The sequence below is a fragment of the Balaenoptera ricei genome, chromosome X (genome assembly GCF_028023285.1).
Source record: "Balaenoptera ricei isolate mBalRic1 chromosome X, mBalRic1.hap2, whole genome shotgun sequence".
Lineage (NCBI taxonomy): Eukaryota > Metazoa > Chordata > Mammalia > Artiodactyla > Balaenopteridae > Balaenoptera > Balaenoptera ricei.
In genome coordinates this window covers 95,212,858-95,240,589 of record NC_082660.1, presented here as the reverse complement: position 1 = coordinate 95,240,589, position 27,732 = coordinate 95,212,858, and the positions used below count along the sequence as shown (strand labels likewise).

General features: G+C 39.8%; 1 protein-coding gene across 2 annotated transcripts in view; it reads right to left on the bottom strand.

Annotated features, from left to right (window-relative positions):
- IL1RAPL2 (interleukin 1 receptor accessory protein like 2) overlaps positions 1–27,732 on the bottom strand; it is a 1,091,263-nt gene that overhangs the window by 504,520 nt on the left and 559,011 nt on the right. For both annotated transcript variants that reach the window (XM_059910655.1, XM_059910656.1), the window contains one exon: positions 4,784–4,970. In XM_059910655.1, the coding sequence (XP_059766638.1) occupies positions 4,784–4,970 (187 nt within the window). The remainder of the gene's footprint in view (positions 1–4,783; positions 4,971–27,732) is intronic.

The window sequence follows — 27,732 nt, the reverse complement described above, 5'->3', positions numbered from 1 at the left end:
TTTTGCAGTAAGTTCAGTATCAGACTAAGTCCCCTCTCATTAATGTTTTTTTTCCAAAATTTCATTTGCAAAGCTGATATATTCATTCATCCATATGAATGGTATAATGTTTATCATGTTGTCTAATTTTTAAAAATTCATATTTTAGCAAATTGGATTACTTATTTATATAATATTGGGAATAACTGATATTTTTTTCTATGAGATCTTCCAATGCAGAAATATGTTCTGTCTCTCCATTAATTTAGACTATATTTTATGTCCTTCAACAAAATTATATTTTTATATAGGTCTCCTCCCATCTTTGTTAAATGTATTCCAAAGTGTTTTTCAGTTTTTCATTGTTGTAAATGGGATAATTTCATTTTTTCCTTTACATATCTAACTGATTATTACTGGCAAAAATAAAAATTATTAAATAGTTTGTATATTTTTATTAAGCTACCTTATCAAGTTATCTCATTAGTTCTATTTTTTGTTGTTGTTTAATCTCTTGGGTTTTCTTGGTATACAATTATACAATCTGAAAAATAAGATTATTTTGTCTCTTCTTTTCCAATGTTTGTATAGCGTATTTCATTTAATTTTCTTATGGCATCAGCTAGAACCTCCAAAACAGTACTGAATAATAGTACTGACAGAGATCATTCCTATCTTGTACGCCATGGATGTAAGGATATAAGTATGTTTACAAGGATGTTTACTGTAATACTGTGATTATTTTTTAAAAACTAGAAAAAATTGAATATCCATCTGAAAAATGGTTGAATAAAGCAAGGTTATATCTAGCCTATGAACTATGATACAGCTATTAAAAATGAATTAGAGGGACTTCCCTGGTGGCGCAGTGGTTGAGAATCTGCCTGCCAATGCAGGGGACACGGGTTCGAGCCCTGGTCTGGGAAGATCCCACATGCCGCGGAGCAACTAGGCCCATGAGCCACAACTACTGAGCCTGCGCGTCTGGAGCCTGTGCTCTGCAACAAGAGAGGCCGTGATAGTGAGAGGCCCACGCACCGCGATGAAGAGTGGCCCCCACTTGCCGCACCTAGAGAAAGCCCTCGCACAGAAACGAAGACCCAACACAGCCATAAATAAATAAAGTTAATTTTAATTAAAAAAAAAAGAGGAGCAGATTGTGCTTCTCAAAATACCCTACAAAAAAATGAATTAGATATATATAATCAACATGCACATAGTAGGCACCCAGTATATATATACTAACTGAATGAATGAATTTGCACTGACCCATCCATAATGCCCTCAACCACCCCATTATAACCAATGGCAAACATTTGAAATTAAGATAATTGTGGCAAGAAAAAGGAGGATTCAAACTGGAAGCCTTGACCTCATTAACATCAGCCTTTTATCAGCTGAGGTAACTAATGACAGAGATATGTGTTTTACCCCAAGGAATGTATTTGTATTTTCATTGCTAATGTCCTATTAAGGTTAGGGAATTCTTTTGTTTAGAAATGGGATAAAGGGACTCTACACTCTTGTGTCGAGTATTCTCAGTGAATAATGAGGTTGTTCTCATGTTCTTAGTTCAATAAAGAAAATAATCTTTATCTCTCATTTCAAAAATGTTTCCAAAAGCATTGACATAATTGTATATTCTGTTCTAATGTTTAAGCCCCATACATAGCGTCAGGAGGAAGAGCTGAAAGTGTAGCCCCTCTCCTCACTTCCTTTTGCTAACTAATAGAGTTCAGATAGAGGAGTTACAGCCCCCTTATGCATATCTCTTACATTCCAAGGACAACCAGGATAGGCTTACTCATTCATCTTTATGAACACGTCCCAGTGCCATATGAGCCACCTCTACCTTCCTATTCAGCTGTGATTACCTGCAGGCATGGAAGAATAGTCCTTAAAGGCCTGCCATAACAGGATGGTTGGAAAAGAAACAAGTTTAAAGATTACATATATTTGAAAAGAAGACTGGGAAAAGGATCATGCAACACATACTTTTCACTGTTAAAACACTGGAGATAATACATTGTACATTTCTAACTTTGGATATGCACCAGAATTAACTCTGGACAAATGTGTCCTCCTTTTTTCATTGCTGTAGCCAGAGCAAAATCACTTCATGTTCAGTCTGGTAGGAAATGCACAGACTACAAAGCAAGCAAGGCAGATTATCGAAGTATTGGCTAAAAAGGAAACGTTTTCCCATACGTCAATACATTTTTTCAAGGATTTACTTAAAACCCTGTGTGAAAAGTGGGGTTAACAATGCAGTTGGGAGCTTCAGAGACTCTTTAACTTTTGGTTTTAATTTCTAATCCTGATCCATTTGTATAGTGTAATGGCTAAGTGGAAGGACCCAGGAGCCAAACTGCAAGTCACAAACAGCTGTGTGACATTTGTTGAGTCACTTAACTTGTCTGAGTCTCCAGTCACGTCTTTTGTAAAATGGGGATAATAATAATACCTACATAAGACAGTAGAGATTGAGATTGAGAAACTAGAAATTGAGTTAATCCATCTAAAGCACTTAAAATAGAGTCTGGCATATAGTAAGTACTTAATAAATATTACCTATCATTATGCTAATTATTTATCAATTATAAAATGTTATACAAATATTAAATGTTATTATCCAGGCAGAGCTGGAAAAGCCCTTTGTTTCACCATCATTGGTCCATTTCTAAGAAAGAGTGAGGGTTAGCTTTTTCCAAGGAATAAACTGCTTTGGTATACAATGACTATGGTGATGTATAGAGATGTGAAGAAAGGGGAAGAAAGATTTTAGTGAAAAGACAAAAAGATGAGATAGAATGAACACTGTAAGAGAAAGCTGATGACCTGGATTTTACTCCTAGTTGCTAACCCTTGAGCTAGTCAACCTCCCTTCCTGAACTATAAAATTGAAATAAAACCTTTTTACTCATCTTAAAGAAGTGCCTGAGATCGAGGCTGGGTTTAGCTCCAGGCCTATTGCAGGAGAGGGTAGTGATTAAGAAAATGGACTCTGGAACCACACTGCCTTGAATATAAAATGAGGCTTTGTTAGCTGAGTAGCTTTGGACAAGTCTCTACATTCCTGTAAGACTCAAGTTTTTTTCCTCTGTTAAATGATGATAATAGCACCCACCACACAGAGTTGCACTGAGACTTAGGTGAGATAACATAGAGACCAAGCTTAGCACAGCTAATGGCACATAGTAAGTGACTAAGAAATACTAACAAGGCTAGGACTTCCCTGGTGGTCGAGTGGTTAAGTACCTCCACTGAAGGGGGTGTGGGTTTGATCCCCGGTCAGGGAACTAAGATCCCACATGCCGTACAGCATGGTTGGAAAAAAAAAAATTGAAAAAAAAAAAAAGAAATACTAACAAGGCTGATGATGGCATGAAGGGTCCCACTAAGTATGGATATTCTATATTTATGCATAATGAACATCATGTTCCTTTTTATCTGTCAGAATATTAAGAAAAAAAAAGGAGGATGACACTTCACAAAGAGACTTGAGGTTCTAGTTCAGGACATGCTCTTGCTGTCTCTTTTCGAGTTCCCCCAGGTATGAAGATAGAGGAACTTCCAAATGTAAAAGCACCTGACAACTGTAGGAGCTAGGGGTTAGGCTTTCCTGGAAACTGAGGGTCTGTCAGATACTACAGAAACCACCTGTCCTACCTTTTATGTGTGTTTGGTTGCAATAATATGCACAGTACCTGTGCAGAAAACCTCCTTGGTCACCTCTGGCCACCATGTATGGTCATATATGGTCACCGTGGGCCAACCAGTGTGGCTCAGAGGTAGCAGAGGGTGCTCAGTCCTCTTTTAGAACCACAGCGTCCCAGGCTCGCAGCCAGAATATCACAGTTGAAAGGTTCTATGTTTATTTCTCTGCTTCTTGTCCTAGATCCATGCTCTGCCCTTGTCTGACCTACTCTGTGCCCAGAGAAGCTGAAGACTATTGATTCTACCCCCTGGTTTTGCTCTCTGAATTCTGTTTGAACTCGCACGGTGTGAGGGAAGACGCTAGCAAGAAACCAGAAGGCGGGAGTTAAGAGGGGTTAGGGTTTCCGTCCTATCCACTCCCTCTCTGTTTTCCACAGTTAATATGCTCCTCTAAGGCCACAGCTCTTGACAGGCCTGCTCCACTCTTGCCAGTTTCCAGAGATACAGCTCCTTCCCCTTGCCACCCTAGACTTAGGAGCGGTAATTTACAGCTTCTTCCCTTTTTGGTTCCCTTAACCCTAACCACACCTCTGTAAACAGTTCCTTCATTCAACTCTCGTCTGTACAACCTTTGAGTGTGGTTTATTTCCAGATAAACACGTTATTTCCAGTGTTCACACATCCTGCACTGGGCCCATTTCTCTCCTCTGCACTGACTGCAGTGGTTCTCACAATATAGACCATGATAATCATTGTTATTTTTTGTAAGCACCATTACTTGTAAAGATGGGCCTTTGTTCCTAACAGTAAATAATATTTCTATGTCCCTCAAATACTTTCTTTCATGTGTTATTTCAGTCTTCACTCTTCTTCTCATTTGCTCTCATGAGTTGGGGTAAAGGGATATTTTCCTTATTTTTAGTCTTTGGAGAAGCTGGGATTGCTTCTGACACCTGCTGATGGAAGTACATGAAAATCAGTAATATATAGGAATCATAGATCTGAATTATTTAGCTGTGGATCTGCTGATTCTTCTCAGTGAAACATCTAATACCAAAAACTCAAAATAAAATCTCTCCTTTTTTATCTCCCCAAGCCAGCTATTGACTTAGGGTAAAAAAATGCATTAGACATCATTCTGAGTTACCTTGTACCACACAATATCAGGCTCCTGATCGGACTTTTTAAAGTCATCCATGTCTGGGCAGGATATCTCCTTTCTTTTAGTGACTTCAGATTTTTCCAAATAGCGGATCCTGCTATTGTAGCACAGACCTGATTCATTCTCTGCAACAGTCAAGGACATTGACACCTTCATGCAATATGTCGAGTTTCTGTAGGAATAGAGAAATAGCAAAATGGCTTTATTGGGTGTTTACACCTATGTTTTTACTCTGTATATTTCAAGAATATTGACTTTTCCATTTAGGACCTTGCCTAGAAATCAGAAACAACATGGAAACAACACAGAAAAAATTTCTACTTCAACTGACAGGGATATATGGAACAAAATGCTAATGTGGACATCTCTGGCCATGAGATAGCTACATAGAGCAGCTGTACCCATCTTCTGAAATGTAAAATAGTCAGACTTCTTTCCCAGTGGTAAACATTGCTATGTTGACAATCTGATAGCAAAACATTATGAGAAAGTCTATAACTAGGGCTATAGCCATTTCTGGTTTGCCCTTATGGCCAGTCCCTTAACAGGTATTCCAAGGATTGTTAATTTTGCCATTGGTTTCTAAGCCAACATTTTCTTTTATAGGACACATACCAAAAAACAGATCAACAACTTGTATGGGTATAACTGAATCACTTTGTTGTACACCTGTAACTAGCACATCATTGTTAATTAACTATACTTCAATATAAAATAAAAATTAAAAATAAAAACAGATCAACATACAGAAGATACCCATTAACTCACATAGCTTTTTAAGGTGTTTACTGAGGTATGTCAGGGGTCAAATTTGGGTTCCTACAAAGAACAAATCCTAGCAGAGTGGATTAATTTTATCCATCAAAACTAGAATTATAAAGGAATTTCAACATTGAATTTTACCATAAAGCTGCTTTAGAAATTGGACATTAATGGGCTAACCCATAATAGAAGGGTATTTATGAAATTGAATTCTGCCTTCATTTCCCTATGTATATCTCATGACATTTCCCTACCCTACTCTGCCTAGACTCCAGAAGGTATCAACCACACAAAAGAAATCTGGAAAGTATGAGGAAGAGACCAGAAGCAGCCTGGTAAGACTTAAAAGAAGGTCAACTGTAAATCTCTTGGTGAGACATTTCAGAATATGTGTTCTAAACATCAAGGGATACCTGCTGTTAAAAAACACAAAGTGCCAGGGATAATTCAAAACCGAGTATTTTACAATTAAGTAATAACAATCCTGATAAATGGGATTAGCATGCCAACCAATAATTTTAAGATGGCCTCAAATGATTGTTACTGTTTGTACTTAGTATTCATTGAAATTTCACAATATGCCAGACACCATACAAAACACAGGAGTGAAGATGGCTGCTGCCCATTGAGTTTACAAACTAAGTTAATCAAAATGACTGCTACTTGGATTTCTAGTGAAGTTAATTGCTGGCAAGTACTCCTGACTATGCGATGCCTGTGTCATCTGAAGATGCACTTCCATTCTGATGTTCAGATGTAACCCCATTATACAATGTAGATTGTGAGCTATTGCTTTTCTCTCTTCCTCAATGAAGGTTCTTAGAAAGGGTATAATATATGCCCACTAGGGATCAAATGTAAGAACATTTAATTCTATTAAGAAATGTTTGACAGCTTCTTTAAGAGCCATGAAGCTAAAGCCACCAGAAATGTTTTTAAGTCTCAGACAATAAGGTAAAATTTGGTTCAATCAATTTGGCTCCTCTTGACTCCATTTTCAATACTTCAGTGTTACACATGCCCATGTCTCCTTGCTTTCTTTAACACCCTAAATGATGTGGCCTATTGTAACATTCTGTCCTTCACTCATTAGGGTGCAGTCGCAATCGTATTTACTCTGTTTCTTGAATATACTAAGCCTATTTGAGCCATGGTTGTTTATACTTGCTCTTCTCTTTGATTTTCTATCATGTGCTTTTTGTTAAGTGTGAGCAAAGAATTTGTTGCTCTTGTTCATCACTCTATTCCTGGGATCTAAGTTGATAGTAAGTGCTTAGTAAATGTTAGTTGATTAAATGTGTGGGCATCAAAAGGTATGTATTCAAGAGACATGTCCTCTCTGCTCTACTTTTGCATAAACCCCATATGGTACTAACCACCCCATCCCCATTCTACAGATTCATGTAAGTATGTGGCTGGTCAGATATCACATTACCTGTTTAAATATGACTCAGGATAATTCTGCAGGTATTCTTGTACCACCAGGGTAAGGATTAGCCAAATTTGGTGCATCAGCATACCAGCAAAGAAAAAAATATAATGACTATATCTGGGAGACAAGAAGGACTAGGGTATGTATAGGGGATGGAAGGAAGATAAATGGTCACAGTTTTTAAAAAGTTTTAAACGAAGAAGAAAGAAAATCACCTCTGCTAAGTATGTAAAATATTATGAACAGTTCTTAATGTCACAGACTTTGATCATATCTGTTCCATGGTGTCCATCCATACAGGTGAAAGAGACTTACTTTTTAAATATCTTCCCATTTTTGTGTTACAAACCCAGGGAGAGAGAGCTGTTGACCAGCAGTCTCAACAATAGAAGTATTAGACAGAATGTCCAGTTCCCTGAAAGGAGCTTACTATCCCAAATCTATTTAGTCCTGAGGAGAAAATAGGGTAGACTAAGTAAGGGACCAATATAATATAGTGGTTTCATAACAAAGCACTAGCTTTGAACTAAGATCCACTAGGTTCAACTAGCTCTGTGTCCTTGGGCAAGTTATGTAACATCTCACAGTCTCAGATTCCTCAGCTGAAAAATGAGGATAAGAAATCCTTTACGGTGGCTCCACTGGAGTTTGGAGGAAGAAGTTCTTTTTATTATACAAACTTAAGCAAAAATAAGTTTACTGTTTTCAGTTGGAATGGTTATAATATCTGACCTCTCCAGGCTGCTATAACTATTAAGCAAATATAAAACATATAACACAGCATCTGGCCCATAGTAAATATTTAATAGACTGTCATTAGAATTGTTATTACCGCTTGTATTAGTTTGTACATATATTGTTGATAAATTAATAATCATAATTTATATGTGATGTAGTAATTGTGAACAATCACCAGTATAATAAAAACAACACATTGGCAGCGATGGGTTAAGATATGCCACTGGCCTGGGGTGCTACTTAAGAGAAAAGAGTCTAGAAGAGGTCAGTTAGGCAACAGGCCTAGTACCAGTGCACCATGAAGGTCTGAAAGGATCAAAAAGATATACTGACCTAGGCACAAAAAGAAGTTAATCAAGAGAAAGCAACTAAGGCAAGAAGGAACTTCCAAGTACTGTGAATACCAGCTATTAGGCAAAGGCCAGAACTTTGGAGGTCGAATTGTTAGTAAGAGTTCCATTAAGACTTTTGCAAGTTTCTTGGACAAACACCTTCTATAATAAAGCCCAGACCCCTAGGCAAGGTTTCATGTTCCCTCTCCAAACTGCCCAAAGTATACACTATGTAGGTCATGCCAGCAGCACCTTCATTAACTTGGGATGAGGATGAGGGAAGGGAACCCACCCTGGGAATGGCTGATAGGTTGAAGGAGGAAATATTCTCTCACCCTTACCCACAAACAATCTTGACCAGGGCTCTGCATGAATTCACTCTTGCTCTGGTCTTTACCATGTAAAAGGCTGCTGACATACTGCTTGTTAGCCCACGAGCAAGCCCTAGTATGAAGTCCTTGATGACGACCAAGTTCTCTGGAACTCAAAACAAGGCCTGGTGTGAGTCCTGTTGTTTCCATTGCTGACTTGGGGGAGGTGTGATCAAGGATGCCTGACAGTCTGACACTCAGGTTGATTTTTATCAGTTGTTTAATCCATCCCTGGCACAGTTCCTGCTAACAGTCTTGCATTATATAGATTTTACTTTGAAAAATGCCGCAGGCCAGTTCTATTTAAAATGTTTCCTGCAACTGGGACCTAAAAATGTTACTTTTCTTTCATTAGGTACAATTAGAGCTGTGCAAGTTTGAGGAGGCAGACTGACGAGTGTGCAAGAATGGGAACTGTACTTTTTTTTTTTCTGTCCTCCTTTCACATCCTGAGGAGGACAAGGAGAACATTCAGGTTCAACATGAGCAAAGGGCCTTCACAGTGATGTTGCAGCAATGCCTTACAATTGTATACATTTGTAATCTTTCAAGTATTTCCATATCTCCTATCTTACTTAATTCTGGCAATAATCCAGGAAAAGGTGCAGGGTAAGTATCATCTACATTTTGTATAGGAGTAAAACAGAGACACAGAGAGGATAAATAACTTAGTCAAGATCATATAGCTGGTCAGTGGCTTAGAACCAAGGTTCTGGCTGTTAGCCCCTGGCCACTCTCAGAACTTGATGCTATCAGCTGAACTAACTCATGGCTATCCACACCAACTTGGGGATGCTCACTGAAAGAAATGCAGATGTGTAAAGATAATACTTCAAGAACACTGTTATTAAAATGCACAGCACAGAATTTTCAAATTTGTAAATAAACCTTGCTTTCTATTCCAAAGGTTTAATGTTAGCTACTTTAGGTCATAATTTATACACTTTTTTGCAGAAATATTTCTAAGGGAAAATGTTGATCATCTTGGGTTCCCTAAGGGGAAAAGTAAAACCTAGGATTTAAAACATACATGAGAAATACAGATGCCCCTTTCCAATTCCCATTTATAAAACATGCTAATATTATAAAATCTAAAGTTGTACTTCAAAATTTGAGTTTAAGTGCATTTGTTGTATCACCAGGGCTAACCTACTGAAAATAAACTAAATAAATTAGGGAACTCTTTCATACCTAAAAGCAGAAGCCCAGAAAAAAATGCCTCAGGATATAGTTGAAACTTTTCTAAATGGTTCCTTCAACTGTCTTATCCTCATTTCAAAATACTTTCCTTGAAAATCACAGAACTATCTAATGGTTAGTAAACTAAAACAAAGTTTGTTTTCTGATATTTTTGAAATGTGAATTGACCACTATGCATAACTATCAATTAATCAATCTACCATTACTGGATGATATTGTCCTCAAACCAAAAGAACTATGAACTGATATTATACCAAATTCAGGGAAGGGAAACAAATGAATAAACAAACAGGATATTAGGCCCTTTGTTGAATTCCATTTCTTAAGAATCATTATAAAATAAGAAGATTTTACTGAAAAACATATTTGTGTGGAAAAGGAGACTTTCAGATGAGTGCAGAAATAAGTACATATAACTGCAAACATGCAATGTTAATACTTTAAAAGACCAAGAGGAGGAAAAAAGGGGGAGGATATAAATCACTAATATCAGAAATAAAAGAGGGGATATACAAATCCCATGAATACTAAAAGGATAACATAGGAATACTGTGAACAGCTCTATACCCACAAATTTGATAACCTAGATGAAATGGACCAATTTTTTGAAAGGCAGAATCTGCCAAAACTCATAAAAGAAGAATCAGACAATATGAATAGACATATAGCTATTAAAGTAATTGAATAGATAATTAATAACCTTCCAAAACAGAAAGCACCAGGCCCAGATAGATTCACTGGTAAATTCTATCAAATATTTAAGAAAGAAATTATATCAATTCTTTATAATCTCTTTCAGAAGATAGAAGCAGAAGGAATACTTTCTAACTCATTCTATGAGGCCATCATTACCCTAATACCAAAACCAAAGACATTAAAAGAAAACTTCAGACCAATATTTCTCATGAACATAGATGCAAAATCCTCAACAAAATGTTAGCAAATCAAATCCAGTAATGTATGAAAAGAATTATACACCACAACCAAGTGAGATTTATCCTGGTTCGACATTCAAAAAGCAATTAATGTAATCCATCATATCAACAAGCTAAAGTAGAAAAAATCACATGATCAGATCAGTAGACACAGAAAAAGCATTTGACAAAATCCAAAACCCATTCATAATAAAAACTCTCAGTAAACTATTACTCGAGGGGAAATTCCTCAACTTGATAAAGAATATCTACAAAAACCCCTACAGCTAACATACTTAGGGTGAGAAAGTAGAAGCTTTCCGACAATGACCAGGAATAAAGCAGTATGTCCTCTCTCACCACTCCTTTTCAGCATTATACTGGAAGTCCTAGTTAATGCAGTAGACAAGAAAATTCACAGATTACATGATTTTCTATGTAGAAAATCTGAAAGAACGGACCAAAAAAAAAAAAAAAATGCCTGGAACTAATAAGCATTTATAACAAGGTTGCAGGATACAAGGTTAATACACAAAAGTCAATTGCTTTCCTATATGTCAGCAATGAACAAGTTTTAAATTTGAAATTAAAATCACAATACCATTTATATTTTGGAAAACCCTAAATGAAACACATAGATATATATCTAACAAAATATTTACAAGATCTAGATGATGATAACCACAACACTGAGAAGAACAAAGCTGGAGGACTGACACTACCTGACTTCAAGGTCTACTATCAAGCTATAGTAATTAAGGCATTGTGATAATGGCAAAATAATAGACAAATAGATCAATGGAATAGAACGTTGAGCCTGGAAATAAATCCACATAAATATAGTCAACTGATCTTTTTTTTTTTTTTTTAATCTGAGAAATCTTTCCTTTGCCTTCATTTTTTAAAATTTATTTATTTTATTTATTTTATTTTTGGCTGTGTTGGGCCTTCTTTGCTGAACGGGGGCTTTCTCTAGTTGCAGCAAGCAGGGGCTACTCTTCCTTGTGGTGCGCGGGCTTCTCATTGCGGTGGCTTCTCTTGTTGCGGAGCATGGGCTCTAGGCTCATGGGCTTCAGTAGTTGTGGCTCACGGGCTCTAGAGCTCAGGCTCAGTAGTTGTGGCACATGGGTTTAGTTGCTCTGCAGCATGTGGGATCTTCCTGGACCAGGGCTCGAACCCGTGTCCCCTGCATTGGCAGGAGGATTCTTAACCACTGAACCACCAGGGAAGCCCTCAAATGATCTTTGGCGAAGAAGCAAAGGCAATACAATGGAGCAAAGACATTCTTTGCAACAAATGGTACTGGAACAACTGCACAGCCACATGCAAAAAAAAAAAATGTATCTAGACACGGATCCTTACACGCATCACTAAAAGTAACTCAGCATGGGTCACAGACCTAAACGTAAAATGCAAAACTATAAAACTCCTAGAAGACAACATAGAAGAAAACCTAGATGACATTGGATATGGCAATAATTTTTTTTTAAATTACAACACCAAAGGCATGATCCATGAAAGAAATAATTGATAAGCTGAACTTCATTAAAATGAAAAACTTCTGCTCTACCAAAAACAGTATCAAAAGAATTAGAAAACAAGCCACAGACTGGGAGAAAATATTTGCAGAAGACACATCTAATAAAGTTATCCCAAATATACAAAGAATTCTTAAAACTTAACAATAAGAAAATAACCCGACATAAAAATGAGCCAAAGACCTTAACAGACACCTCTCCAAAGAAGGTACACAGATGGCAAATAAGCATTTGGAAAGATGTACATCATATGTCATCAGGGAAATGCAAATTAAAGCAACAATGAGATACTATTGCACACCTACCAGAATGGCCAAAATCCAGAACAAGTGACATCACCAAATGCTGGTGAGGATGCAGATCAACAGGAACACTCATTCATTAATGGTGGGAATGCAAAATGGTACAGCCACTTTGCAAGATAGTTTGACAGTGTCTTATAAAATGAAACATACTTTTACCATATGATTTAGTATTCATGTTCTTTGGTATCCATCCAAAGGATTAAAGAAATTATGTCCACACAAAAACCTGCACATAGACATTTATAGCAGCTTTGTTCATAATTACCAAAACTTAGAAGCAACCAAGATGTCTTTCAGTTAGGTGAATGGATAAACTGTGGTACATCTAAGACAATGGCATATTATTTAGTGCTAAAAAGAAATGAGCTATCAGGCCAGGAAAGATATGGAGGAACCTTAAATACATGCTACTAAGAAAGAAAAAAAAAAAGGCACTCTAAAAAGGCTACATACTGCAGGATTCCAACTATGTGACCTCATAGAAAAGGCAAATCTATGGAGACAATAAAAGATCGGTGGTTGCCAAGATTTGGGGGGAGGTATGAATAGGTGTGGTACTGAGGATTTTTAGGGTAGTGAAAATACTCTTTATGATACTATAACGGTAGATACATGCCACTATACATTTGTCCAATCCCATAGAATGTACAATGCCAAGAGTGAACCACAATGAAAACTATGGACTTTGGGTGATAATGATGTGTCAGTGTAGGTTAATCAATTGTAACAAATGTTCTACTCTGATGAGAGATGTTGATAATGGTGTATGCATGTATGTAGGCAGGAGGTATATGGGAAATCTCTGTATCTTCCTCTCAATTTTATCATGAACCTAAAACTTCTCTGAAAAATAAAGTCTTTTTTCAAGAAAAGACCAAGAGGGCCAAAGCTCTGACCAATTTCTTAATATTATCATTTTATGAAGAGCCACAACGTTTTAGATGCATTCAAATGACATTTTTGAGAAACTTCTATGTGCCATGCTGCTTGGGCATATTAAAAAAGCAGATGTAAACAACACAATAACAAAAAATATCTGTGCTATAATAAGTTGAGAGAATACAAGATCTTTTGAAAATTTCACTTTTCTACTTTTCAGTCTATAAGCAAATAGTCTTATTTATAGTTGTGAAGAGTTCAGGGCTTTTTGTGTTTGTGTTTTAATAAAGAATGTTATCTTTCATGGGTGATATCTCTAGTCTATAATAATGTCAAAATAATAGGTTTGAATTTATGTACATTTGTTCCATTAGGCAGAAACACAGTTAATAAACAAACAAGGATTCATTGGAGGTATGAACAGGGAATACTTTATTAACTTCTTCTCCCTTGCTGAAATGAACACTCAGCCTTTGGAATGACATTGATAATCTACAACCCAGGACTATTCAAACATAATTTCCTAATGGTTCATGATGCAGTCCAAAAAAAGGTCAACCCAGGGACTTGAACTGAACTGGACTTGAGAATTCTCACTGCTTGGGAACATGGCCACTACAGTCAGAGAGGCTTCGTTTCAAATCTCTACTCTATCATGCTCTAACCATGGATCTTTGGACAGGTCACTGAGCTTCATTTTTGTACATGTAAAATGTGAATAATAAAGGTTATCCTAATAGGGTTGTTTTGTTACACAAGTGTTAAAAACCATGTAGGGTCTGAGATTTTTACCATACTTCCAATTTTCATGGGTGTTGGTAGAAGACAAGAGACTCTTGGGTCAGAAACAATGGACAGTTAATTATTCACAGCAATAGAAATAGCCAGAATATCAGCATTTGTTTTGCTTCCCCAAACCCAGTTCCCACAAGGCAATACAAAGAGGGCCAGATGACACCAGCACAAGCAGTAGGCTGAATTACAGGACAGGAATCCCAAGCTTAGGAGGCACAAGTCCTTAATAATGGGACACAGGCATGCCTGCCTTTCGCTCCAGAGGGAGATACTATCTATATTTTCCAAGGCTGCAAGCAAAACCGTCATTTGCTCTGGTGGGAGGTGCAATTTCTACCTTTTAAGACTGTTCTCTATACATACATCCCTGAAAAGATAATCTGGGACAAGGGACAGTGCCTCTGTGCATAAGTCATGCAGAAATGCAAGAGATCCATAGGGAATTGTCTCTCAACAATGAGCTAATTTAAAGCTCTTAGCATAGTACCTGACATGTGGTAAGTGCTCCATAGAAAGTAACCCCCCCTTACATCATCACCACTGTATAATTAATACATTATCCACTGACTCCCAAGCCAAACTGTAAAGTAAATCTAGATGTTCTGTTTTGTTGTTTAAAGAAAGAGTAGCCAATGGACCAGGTTACAATAGAAATTATATATATTCAAAAACTACTGGCTCAAGATAAAATTTTGTTATCAAAATGTCATTCACCCTGAATTCAAAACAAACTATAATTTATCTGGGGGTGGAGTAGTTAAGTCAGATACCTACTCAAGAAAAATATTGTCTGTGTGTGTGTGTGTGTGTGTGTAAAATAACCCACTCATAGATAACTGAGAATTTTGGATCTTTCCAGTGGCAAGTTCGTCACCATTCTCAAGGAAAGCAATTGCAATCTACCACCTACGGGTGTGGGTAGCTAGTTAAAAATCTGTTGCTAGTGACTGACTGACATGTGGGTAAAGGTAAGGGAATAATCAAGGGAAATTCAAAAGATTCCCTGCCACTATCATAACCCACATGTTACGAGTGACCCCTGATTTATTGTTTGGTTGAAGACAATTTTTCACTGACTCTCTAACTACAGTTGAACAGTGAGGAGGTTAGGGGTGCCAATGCTCTGTGCAATCATAAATCCACATATAACTTATAGTTGGCCCTCCATATACATGGTTCCTCCATCTGTGGTTCTGCATCCATGATTCAACCAACTGTGGATTGTGTAATACTGTAGTATTTACTATTGAAAAAAACTGGCACATATGTGGACCCATGCAGTTCCAACCCATGTTGTTCAAAGGTCAACTGTATTTCTTACTTCTTCACTGCTTCCTATTTAGATTACACTGATATTTTTGTATATGTCAAAAAGTAGTTTTATAATTATTCTTATAATATTCACAAGTTTTGCTTTATCGCCCAAGTTACATTGCAAATACTTCAAAAGCACTGAGTTTCCTTTAAACGTGGTTATCTTCCTCCTCATACAGAAGCCAGAATATTCTCTCTATCTTTGTGTTGACAATTATATAAGTTAGTTGTCTTAGCAACTAAGCTGTCACTCCCTATGCCTCCATGATCTATTCTCTGATCCCTGCCTACCCACCATAACTGTCACTGTCAGAGGTCTTAAAAGACTGGTCAACATTCAAAATTTCTGCATGCTGCTCTAACTTCACTCTATGACCCACTAACATTTGGTTTCTGTCCCATAATTCTTTTGAATTTCTATCATTAGACTCAAGGACATCTTACTAGCCAAGTCTAATGACCTCTTGCTCACCCTCAGCCTATCTTACCTCCATGCATTGTTTGAAACTTGTAACTCTCCTTCAACTTTCTAAACCTCTCGTTACTTCTAAGATATCTCTCACTTAGGATTGTCTACTTCTCTGACCACTCCTTATAATTCTACTGCTGGTGTTTCTTCCCTGGGCTATCTCCAAAATGTTAGCCATCTTCCCCTAGGCCTCAGGTTTCCTTCCTCTGTTTTGTTTGCTTGCTTATTTGTGTTTTTCTTCTCTCCCTCCAAACTTCATCTCCAGAAATTTTGTTCAAGCGCTAGATTCCAATTACAAACTAAGTACTGAAGACATCCAAATGTATAATATTTTTCTCTAGTTCTATCCTCTCTCTTAAGATCCAGCCTAGTACATCCATTTAACTATGATTCCATATTACTGTCATGAAGGCACTTATCAGTCCCAAACTGAACTTAGTACCTCTTCCCTACAGTCTGTTATTCCTCCTGTATTATCTATCATGATTAGAGGCATCACTAACCACACTACCTAGTTGCTCAAGTCAGATGCCTCAAAGTCATCTCCACTCCACCTCTCCGTACTTATTTCCCTTATACAATTGGCTAACAAGTTTCACTAATTCTATTTCAAAATTCTCTCCTTATCTGATCTTTCACCTAGGTCCTGCCACAGTTCAAGCCCTAATCGTGTCTTGTCTGTACTACTAAAGTAGGATCTTAACAGGATTCGCTGTCTTCATTTTCTCCCTCCTCCAATCCTTTGGCCAAAGGAAATTATTTTTAACTTCCTAAAAGTGTTTATAAGCAGAAGTGGAAGGATGGTAGCATACAGAGACAAGTGATCACAAGCTGAAGTTCACATTTAAAGTGTTATAGAAGGAATAAAAAAGGTAGGGCAAAAGATGTTCTGAGGCTAGAAGAAGGGACGGCAAAGAAGTAAGCAGGTAAGCTATAAAACTGTCGATGAGAGTGGACAGTGGCAGAAAGGAAGAGGTCAAGGGAGGAAAGCTAGGGATCTGTCCTAGGCACTCTGTTTTTCTTGTTCTATATCCTCTCCCTGGGTGATTTTAACCACTGCTTCAAATCCTACTTCCACTTCTCAATACTACATCTCCAGCCCTGATGTCTCTCCGAAGGTCTAGACTCACACATCTAACTGCCTATAGGGTATCTCGACTGGTATGTGCCACAGTCTCCGTATGTCTAAAGGTGAACCCACCCCAAACAGTTTCTCCTTCATTCTCCATATAAGTATACAGAATCACTATCTACGTAGTTCCCTATAGTAGAAACCTGGGAATTACCTTACTCATTCTCTCATCCCTGCCCCTCTCTGGCATTCCCATGAATTCTACCTAGCAAAAAGCTGTGTACATGCACCACTCCGTCCCAAATTCCACTGCCCTTAGTTTACATTTTGAATTACTGTGGCATCCCTCTAATGGGTCTCCCTGACTCCAGTATCTCCCCTTTCTTCACCATTCCAATTTACATTATGTTTTGAATGCTCTTTCTGCAGAAGTCCCTCGAGAACAAGGGAAAACATGAACCCTTCCCACTAAGGTCTGATAATTAAAATACAAAAATTGAAATGGAAAGAAGACACATGATAACATTTTTAAAGAGAGCTAAAACAGTGGGATTTATACCTCTGGTACTTAACCACCTTCTTATGTAATACTTTAATGCCTGATTTATCATTTTTTTCTCTGTCACTATCTGACATAAACCCTTAAAGAATAAATGTTGTCTTTTTCAAACTAGTTCATAGAACAGAACATAATGCTCATATAACAAATAATGAATGTCTGATTTTTCAGATGGAAAAATAAATTAAAACCCACGAGTGTCTCTGCATGGCTAGTCCCTTGGGTACATAAATAATGGGTGAGAAGAAAATAGAGAGAGCTAGCCTGAGATGAGACCCTAACATCAAGCCAAGTAATTTGTCACATGAAGCCATCAAATATTTTTAAGCTTGAAAGTAACGTGATCATAGGAAAGGTTAGGAGGATATTAGGAATTAGAAAGAGATTAAAGTCAGGGAGATAAATTAAAAAAGCAACAGGGGCATTCCCTAAATGGGAATGGATGTCAAAAAAAGTTCCTCAGGTATTAGCAATAAGACTTGGTGACTGATTTGATTGTTATTAAAGGGGGGTAGTCTTGGTGATTTTGAGATTTCTATGAACAACACAGGGATATAGGAGGAAAATCATTTCTTGGGGAAAAGGTTGACTTATGAACATTTGAATTTGGGATATCTTTGGGACACACAGGAAATATGAATCTAGATCAGGAGTTGGCCAACTACAGGCCAAATCCTACCAGTTGTCTGTTTCTATAAATAAACATTTGCTGGAACATAGCTACTTCTTTGAGTATTGCTTATGATTGCTTTTGTGCTCCAAGTAGTCGGGACAGAGGTCCTTTGCTTACAAAGTCTCAAATAATTCCTATATGGCCCTTTAAAGAAAGTTTCCTGACCAAGTATCAGAATCTGGCTGTGTCTAGAACAGGACCTACAGAACCTTCCTAGCGAGGGGGGCGCCAGAGGCTACTGAGAGGTTGGGGCTGTTTCCTGTTCTAGAACATTCCATCTCTAGGAGGGGAGGGCCCCCTGAGTGGGACAAACCATTATGGTGGTGGGGGGTGTGTTTGAGACTTTTTGTACTTGATTACAAGCGCTTCACGTTCTTGGTTCTGACTCTTTTCTAACCACTCCTGCTTCTTCCGACCTTCAAAGACTTTCAACAGTGTAGGGGGTTCTCTTATGTCCTGGGGGGGGGGGCGGGAATCTTCCTCACGCACCCCTCCCACCCCCCACTGTTTCTGGAAGCTGGAACAGTCCCATGTTACTCTGACTTGGTCCCTGGCCCGTCCCCCGGCCTGCCCCCAGTCCCGTGCCCAACCCCACCCCCAATCCCGTTCGCCGCTACGCCCCCCCACCCCCCCGCCCCCAGAACAGGTGTCAGATCTGCTCACTTCTCTCCAGCAGCCGGTTGCAAAGGGACCAGGCCTGGCCACTGCCAGTGGGACCGGGGCAGAAGGAGCAGGTGAGGAGGAAGAGGAGGCAGGGGCCACTGCTCCTACTGCAGCCGCTTCTGGAGCCACAGGAGGAGGAGGAAGACAGAAGGGTGTGGAAGGGTCAGAAGCTGCCGAGGGAGCAGAGGAGCTGCGCGGAGACCTTATGCAGCTTCCCGGAGTTGGGAACCAGAAAATTTACACCTCTGGTGGGCAGAGGGAGGGAGATCTCAGGTCCGTGGGCCCACCCATGCTTTATTTATATGGGATAGCAAAGTCCGGGTCCACAGCCTCACAGGAACCCCCTCCTGTCCAGCTCCCTGCCTCATTCCCATCCTCACACTCACGCCCCTTATTCCCCTTCCCAGACGCACCCACACCATCCCCACCAGCAGCGCCGTTCACAGCAGGAGCTCCATCTCAGAGGTCTCCCCGCTGGGGGCCCTCTGATTCTAGCCTGCGGTCTGATGTGGGGGGCCAGGGAATGGGCCCTCAAGAACCACAAAGAGACGGGAGGGACTCTGATTCCCACCAGCAGAGGACACCTCCAGTACTTTGAAGGCCAACGGGCTGCCCTTGGTGTAAAGTGAATTTTTCAAGGCAGAAAACTTGCTTCCACTGTGGGAGGGGAATCTGGCTATAAAACCTTTGAATTCAGAAATGTGAAACAGAATAGAAATGTACCCTGATGGGAAATCCGTTTTCAGTGGGAGGGGGAGGGGCGGGGGAGGGCTTGGGAAGAGTGGAAGGAAAGGGTGGGTGGGTGGGTGAATGGGGCAAGGGAGCTGTGAGAGAGGAGGGGAAATGGGGTGGAAGGTAGGGTCTGGGGTGGTGGCTGGGGAAGTTGTAGATTGGGGGCTTAGGGGGAGAGAGACCTAGAGAGACAGACGTGTTTTGATGACCCTCTTTGTGTTCCAGAGCACTAGTACTCGACACTCCAGAACTACTGCCGCTTCTGTGTGTGTCTCTCCCCAACTCTAGCATCTGGTGGACCTGGGCAGACAGTATATAACACCCCCGTCTCTGCTTCCCCCCCCCCACCCCTGAAACTAGACTAGATGACTGGAGCAGGAGTGGTCATTTGACCCATCCTGAGCCAAACAGATCCTCACACTAGAGAATCTGAACAGAGAGGCAGATTTCATAGCCAGGATGGTGTCGGGCAATGAAGCAGTGGGTCATTGGGAGTCGGGGGCAAGGTCGGAGTCATGGACACCGAGGCCACAGCTGAGGCCTGGCCTTGGATGTGGGGGAACAGAACCGCGTGCTTTACAAAGGCCCAGTGCCCTTTAGAGAATCACAGTCTGAGGCCCCAGGGAGCAGAGAGACAGAGAAGCAGAGAGGAGTTGATCCCGTGACCCCAGACGTGCAGAGTGGCAGCCCGACCACTTTTCACTTCCTGCAGTTGTGCTGAGTGAAAATCCACTTTACACAGATCCTTTTTTCTTTAAGCTAACTTGAGAGGGTCCTTGGTCTGGGCAACCAGATTATTGCCAAGCCAGAAATTTACACCAGAAGAGCAGTTGCAAACCACAAACCATCAAAGGAAATGTCGGAACTGGCAGGGGCGGTGCATCAGGGAGTGATGGGTAGTGAGTGGGGATTCCTGCATCCCAAGTCTCCAGCAATGAACTGGTCAGGAAGCTCATTCATGTTCTGAGCGAGTTATATCATGAGAAACAAAACAGGCCTGGGGTTAACCCCGGGCTTACAACAGGGCCACCCCTAGAGGAATCCTTCAGGGCTGCATACAGAGGATGCCAGCACGAGCTGCAGACGAGGACTGCTATCGTCGTTCAGCCCCATGACAGGAGAAGCCTCCCCAGTCCCCAGTGGCAGAACTGGGGACAGATCTGAACAGGGAACTTGTGCCACTGCCAAGGAGGCGAGTTAGCAACTTGACAGTACCTGGAGGGTTTGCTGGTCTAGACCACTGACCACAGTATTTTGCCATCCTGAGATTTTCTCTCCCCCATCACCAGGATAACAGTGGGAGAGGAATCTGGCTACAAAGCTCCTTGTGAATTCAGAAATGTAGAATATAACATACCCCGATGTGAAATCAATTTTCAGAGGGAGGGGGTGAAAGGGGGAGGGGGAGGATGGTCTGCATCTCCCCCTCTGATGACTAAGCTGTGTTGATGGGGGCTAAATGTATGGTTTAGCCCACAGGTGGAAAGATGCTGAGGAGTCATACCTGGACCAGACTGAGACACAACTGGAGGAGCCCTGAACATTAACTGGGGACTGTGAACCTAGTCACTGAAGCTTTCATGGCCCTGATCCTAACCCTAACCCTGGGACATTTCTGCAGCGGCTGGATGTGACTCTGAGTTGTCTCTTTTGGGGGCAGATGTACATAATCATTATCAGGATTTAGGGCCAGATCCCTAGCTCATTATTAAAGGGCCTGCACTTGACAGAAACCTTCTTGGGCTTATTTATATCCCTACAGAGTAGGATTTCACAGCTTCAGCACTCCTGACAGTTGGGGCTAGATTTCCAGAGGCTGTCCTGTGAATTGTAGGATGTTTGGCAGAACCCCTGGCCTCTACCCACTAGATGCCAGTAGCACACCCCACACCCCCAGAAAATCGTGACAACCAAAAATGTCTCCACATGTCCACCGGAGGGCAGAAGCGCCCCTAATTGGGAACCATGGAGACAGTGAAGTACTTAGGAGTACTCAAGACAGGGGGAAGAGAGCTGCAAGGGGAGTGTGTCCAGCAGTGCTAAGGGCTGCGGGGGGTGAGGCGCTAAGACAGGAGGTGAAAAATGTTCACTGGGTCTGGCCATGTCTGATCTTTGAGCAGATCAGGGGAGTGGGGGGGCAGAAGCCGGCAGAAGCCTAAGTGCAAAGACTGCGGAGTGAGTGAAAGTGAGGAAGCGCTCAGTGAAGGGGGGGGGGCTCTTCTTCAGGGACCTTTGACTGTGAAGGGAAGAAGTGAAGTGGGGTACAAGACTGAGAGAGAGAGAGTACTTTTGAATATGGGAGAAACTTGGGCCATAGGGAAGGAGATAGCTGCAGAAATCTTGAAAACACAAGAAATATGTAAAAGAATGAAGTAGATCCTGCATACTCTATTGGAGGCATGTCCACTGCACTGCTCAATGAAAAAAAATATGATGGCCAATTGTGGTTTTTTTTGTGAAACAAAATCTCTCCCCAAATTTTTCATTATTCTGTGCGTGTATGTGTGATATATAATATATATATATATATACATGTATATATATATACACACACACATATATATACACACACACATATATATATACACACACACATATATATATACACACATATATATAATGGATTTATGTAAGCATAGAAATGTTCTGGAAAAACTTTTTTTTCCAGAAAAATGGAGTAGGGTAGGGGCAGTAGGATAGAGGGCTTTTACTTCTTTATATACTTCTTTGTTAAGAAAGTAAAACAATTAAATGTTCACAAATATACAAAAAACAAAAGGAATTAATTTGCTGGCTTGGGTAGGTTTAGAAAGGTAACCTTTTCCTTTGGGACAGGACGAGAAGAGAGCAGACACTGATCTCTGACACAAAGGGATGCGAAACCAAGAGGGCTCCTGCCTGTGTGTCCCTTAGACTAAGGATCTGAGAGTGAGTAAGGAAAGGAGGTCAGGGTGGGGGTGGGGGCTTCTGGACAATGGCACGTTTAGGAATAACTTCCATAAGTGGGGAATGGGGAAGGGGAAGAAAAGATCATCTGGTTGCACAGAGGGCCCAGTTGGGTCCAATGAAAGAAAACCAAAGGGCACTGCAACAAGAGCCTAGGAGGGGGCACTGGAAAGGAAGGTGAGTAGTTCCAGAAGGGGCGCCAGACACAAATCTCTATGTTACAGACTGTTTTCATAACTTATTTTTTTCAGTAAATGATTCGGTTTGTTTGGATCTGGGTTTGATAGGATTAAGGGAAGATGCATGATTTTGTGTATCACACCCAATATAAAGGTTTTTTTTTTTTTTTTCCCTCTGTACGTCCAGAGGAAAGGATTTAATAAAGTTAATTCCACTTCTACCACTAAATATCCTCAACCGATACAACAGAGGTAATATGACTTGGCCTTTGAGCCCTTGGGCTAGCATGCATAGATGAGCAGCTCAAGAGTAAGACAGCTGTAAAAACGATGTTGCTGGAAGAAAGACGCAGCTTCAGTGGGCAAGTGAAGGGAATGGAAATTTCATAGGTGCCAATAGGTTGGTCAAAGTCATTGATTTTTATATCTAGAAAAATGGTAGTGAGCCTCTCTGGGCTTGAGATAATGGCAAGCAAAGTAGTGAAAGGGAATGAGTAGCGAAGGTGTCTCTGTTGACCACTCTCTTTCAAATGACTTGTCCACACACTGGGCAGTCAAACATGGCTACACCTGTCTCTAAAACAATGGAAAGTAAAAATAAGTCATATTTTATTTAGAAACAACAATGCTTTTCAATGTTTGTTTTATGTCATGTGGGATCAAAGTTGAAAGTTTGCCAGAGTGTTTATATAATACAACAAAACTACATAATAAGAAATTTCCCTAAATGCCTTAAAATTTAGAATTTTCTGTGACATTGCACCATGCTATAAAATACTGATGTTCCCAGCATCATTCTTTGCATTGTCATCTCATAATAAGTGCCCTCCTGCTATCTATCTCTGTTTCTATTGGTAACATTTAACATATTAGAAAAGATTTCATGGGACGAAATTAAAAATCCGCAGACCCTAATGATCTGAGGGTTACAACCAGTAAGTCAGTAGCCCACATGTATAGAAAGCCTGCTCTATGTGTGTAGAAACTGTGTGAGGGGGTAGTCCAGGGGTAAGTTTTAGACCCAGTTAAAAAGGAAGAGAGAGACCAACAGAAAGAAAGGGAGGGAGGGAGGAGGAGGGCGAGAGGGAGAGAGTGGGGTGGGGGAGAGAGGGGCAGAGAGAGAGAGAGAGAGAGAGAGAGAGAGAGAGAGATCTTGCATGAGAATAAAACAGATGAATGTAAATATAAAATCTAGCCAAACCGCTCTCCTTTACAGGGAGTCAGAGAAAGGTGTTGGGAGGGGGCAGGGTAATGGGGCTGAAAAATAAAAAATGCACATGGCATCTCTATATTGCCTTAGTATTGAAGAGTATGATCCAGTCTGGAAATGAGTGGGTGTAGATTCATGTTAATCTGGGTCTTGTTTTATTGAGACCAAGGCCCTGGAGTGGAACTACACATCACCATCCTACTTGGCTTTTCTCCGTTTCATAGCCATAGATAGAGACTGTACCCACTGAACCTTAACCAGCTATCTTGCCAAGGTGGATCACTCTTCAGAGTGGCCAGAGAGTGGGGATGGCTCCATATGAATTCATTCCCATCCCTGAGAAAACTAGTTGGAGTGCATGTTCTGACTGATAATGCTGAGATCAGCAGCATCTCCTTTGTTAATAAGGGTAGAGTCATAGAAGGGAATTTACTCCCTTTAAATATTCCTTTTTCTCCATGGAAACATCACCTGTTAAAAACATGCATTATTATCTGACTGCATGTGAAGGTGCTCATTAGTTCTGTCCTTTATCTTATTTTCTAAGAATTGGTCGATGTCTTAAAGTCTCACATTCCAAAAATATATCTGAAACCTCTATAAAGCAAGGGTTAGTTATTGTTATGTTCATATTTAGAAAAAAATGCCTTGATAAATGCAGGTTCCGGCCACAATGACCTCCCTGTTTTCCTCTGGACATAACCCATGTTTTACTGCATCCTTGCTCTTGAACTCTGCTTCATCTGCCTGGTAGTTCCTCTACTATTGCCACCTGTTTAGATCATCAAGAACCATCTCAAACACCATGATTCTATAAGTCAAAAGCTATTTTCCCTTACTCTCTACTACTACTTTATCTCCATCTTTCTTATAGCACTTTTCACTTCCTCTCATGTGTGATGGAATAAAAGACATGAAGTTAGCGTTGGCAGTTTTCCCCTTCTCCCTGCCCTCCAGAGATAATCCTTTTTTGGCTGCAGGGGTCTCTCCAAATTCAGCAACTTCTATGGAGATTCTTGGTGTGCCAGATCAGTATCTGGGCTTTTAATGTGCAGAATAGGTGTAGGGAAGAAAGAGCTGAAAAATTGCAAGGAGCAATGCTAGTTTAATTAAATTATATTAGAACGGGGAACAAGAACTTCTTGCAAGGAAAAAAAAGAAGTGACAGAAGACAAAAAAGGACAAAAAGAGGAAAAACTTGCAGGGGATGCATTCCAGGGTGAGTTTTTTAGTTGGGAATGAGAATGAGGAGTGATGAGAGAGGTTTCTGGGCAGCTGCCTTATGTAATAAATATTGAGCATGAAAGTAATGGGAAAAGATGATTTCAAATGTTGCCGGGGTGGGGGTTACAGACTGGCTTCCCCTTGATGTTTTTCAAAGGACTACATTAAATACCTAAATATTCAAACTTTAAAATTATGTTTATTTGCTGGACTGTTTCCTAGGATATAATGCTCTGATGAGCCATATGGGATCCTCTCTTTTACTTGAGTTATACTTGTTTGCTTGTAATTTGTATATATGTCCTAATTCCCCTTTAAATTTGTTAGGAGGCAAGAGCCCTGTCATTTGATTTTGCCTTTTTTGGTACCTTTTATAGAATAGGTGCTCAGTAAATATTTGTTTAGTGAAAAATAGGTACCTGAGACCTGAAATGATATCAGCTGAAAAATATCCCTTGTATTAAAAATAAACAAAATAATATAAAACTGTACTTAGGAAGGAATGCACTCTCAATTTTCTACTTCTATGAAATACCTTTAGGGTAAATGGAGGGAAGTAGTTACATGCAATAAGTTCTTGAAAAACATAGCCATGCATTTATACACCTGATTATATTCATTCCAGTACTTTGTCACAGACTGATGTATATGCTTCTCTAATTGATTCATTGTGAATCTTATACCTTGCAGGTTTGGGAGTGAGAGTAAATGGACAAAAGAAAGCCAGTTAAGGACATACATCCAACAAGGTTCCTCCATCCCTTTTCTTTGGTAGCAAACAACTTTTAAGCACTTCTGTATAATGTTTGGAAACTGATAAATGATTGCAAAGGGTTCCAAACTTTGTAAGACAAGTAGTCTGGTTTTTTATCTCTGGAAATTTCTGCTTTAACTTGATCCTCACTTTTCATGAATTTAGGATCTCTATTTCACTGTCTTCTGTTGTCCACCTTTAATCAGTAGAATTCCATCCTCATCTCCAGACAATACTGTACACCATGGAACCTGAAAACAGACGGAATCACAGAACTTTGTACAAACAGGAATTAACCGTATCTCATTTGTTGTGATATACAGATACAGGTACCTACAAAGAACAGTAAACATAGGTAATAAACAAAAAGACGGTAGAGGAAACTGATTATGTGCATGAGCTAGGTAGACCTGGGTTCAAGTCTTAGCTCCATTATTTACTAGCTGTGTATCATGGGACAAGTTCTTTAACCTCTATGAGTATCAGTTTTATCATCTTCAATAATATGACCTACCTCATAGGGTTACTGAGGATTATCACAGTGTTTGCCATATAATGAGGGCTAAAAATCATAGATAGTAGTAACAACGGTAGCGGTAGTAAAAGTAGAAATAAGAGATAATGTGTTGAGTCCTTACTCTGTGTCAGCATTGGTGCTGTGCTTGTCAGAATTCCCTGAGGTAGACACTGTTATCCTTGCTCCTCTCCAGGCCTTCTCTTATCTCAGTTACTAGCACCATGATTCATTCAACTGCTTAAGTCAGAAACACTTGAGTCATACTTTATTCAACTATTTCTCCCGTTTCTCACATCCAGTGCATCAGTATGTCCTGGTGCTCATCCTTCAATGCAAATCTAGAATGCATTCACTTCTCCCCATCTCCAAGTTACCACCCCAATCCAAGCTTACCATCACATATCTGTTCAACTAACACAATTCCGTCCAAACTTTGTCTCCTTGTTTGTCTCTCTACAGTCCCTTCCCACCAGGGCAGCCAGAGTCGTCTTTTTAAAATGGAAATCTGATCATGTTACTCCCCAGTTTAAAACAAACAGACAAAATACAACACTCCCTTTGCCCCTGATTACTAATAAAAATCAATTTTTATCCTAGCTCACGATATGCAACAGGATCTGGCCTCTGCCTGCCTCTCCAGCCTCATCCAGTACCATTTTCCTCCATCTCACTGCATTCCATCCAGACTGGGCTTCTTTAGCTTCCTTGAATACAAAAAGTCTGTTCCTGTTTCATGACCTTTGCACTTGCTGTTCACTCTGACTGGAACACTGTTCCTGTAGATCTTCACAAGGCTGGTTCCTTCCTTTCATGCATGTCTCAGCTTATAAGTCCCTTTCTCTGGGAGGCTCTCTAGACCACTTAACCAAAAATGGCCTCCCAGTTACTCCTGCAACATGACCCTTCTTTTTTTTTTTTTTATTCTCATAATACACATTACCCAATGTAGTCTTGTGAATTTGTTATTTGTGTGTTTCCCCCCACTCTAGAAGGTAATTTCCAGGAGAGTAGGAACTTTAATCTGTTTTGTTTAATGCTATATACCAAACACCTAAAGCAAGTGTTCAATGTATCTTAAGCTGAGTAAACAAATTAATCTTCATTTTCCAGGTTAGGAAAACAAGGCACAGGTCACACAATTATAATATACCATCACTCCCTAGGTTAATGTTAGAGTTAGGATTTAGTAGTTCAGAGTTTGCCAACTGTGAATAAACTGGTTGAATCTGAGTAGGGACTTTTTTGGGAGGAGAGCCCTGAAAATTTTTAAATTTGAGAAATTTCACATAAATATTCAGATTTAAAGGTTTTCTTTAAAAAGTCAGAAGATCTGGCAATACTTGGGCCTATATTCTT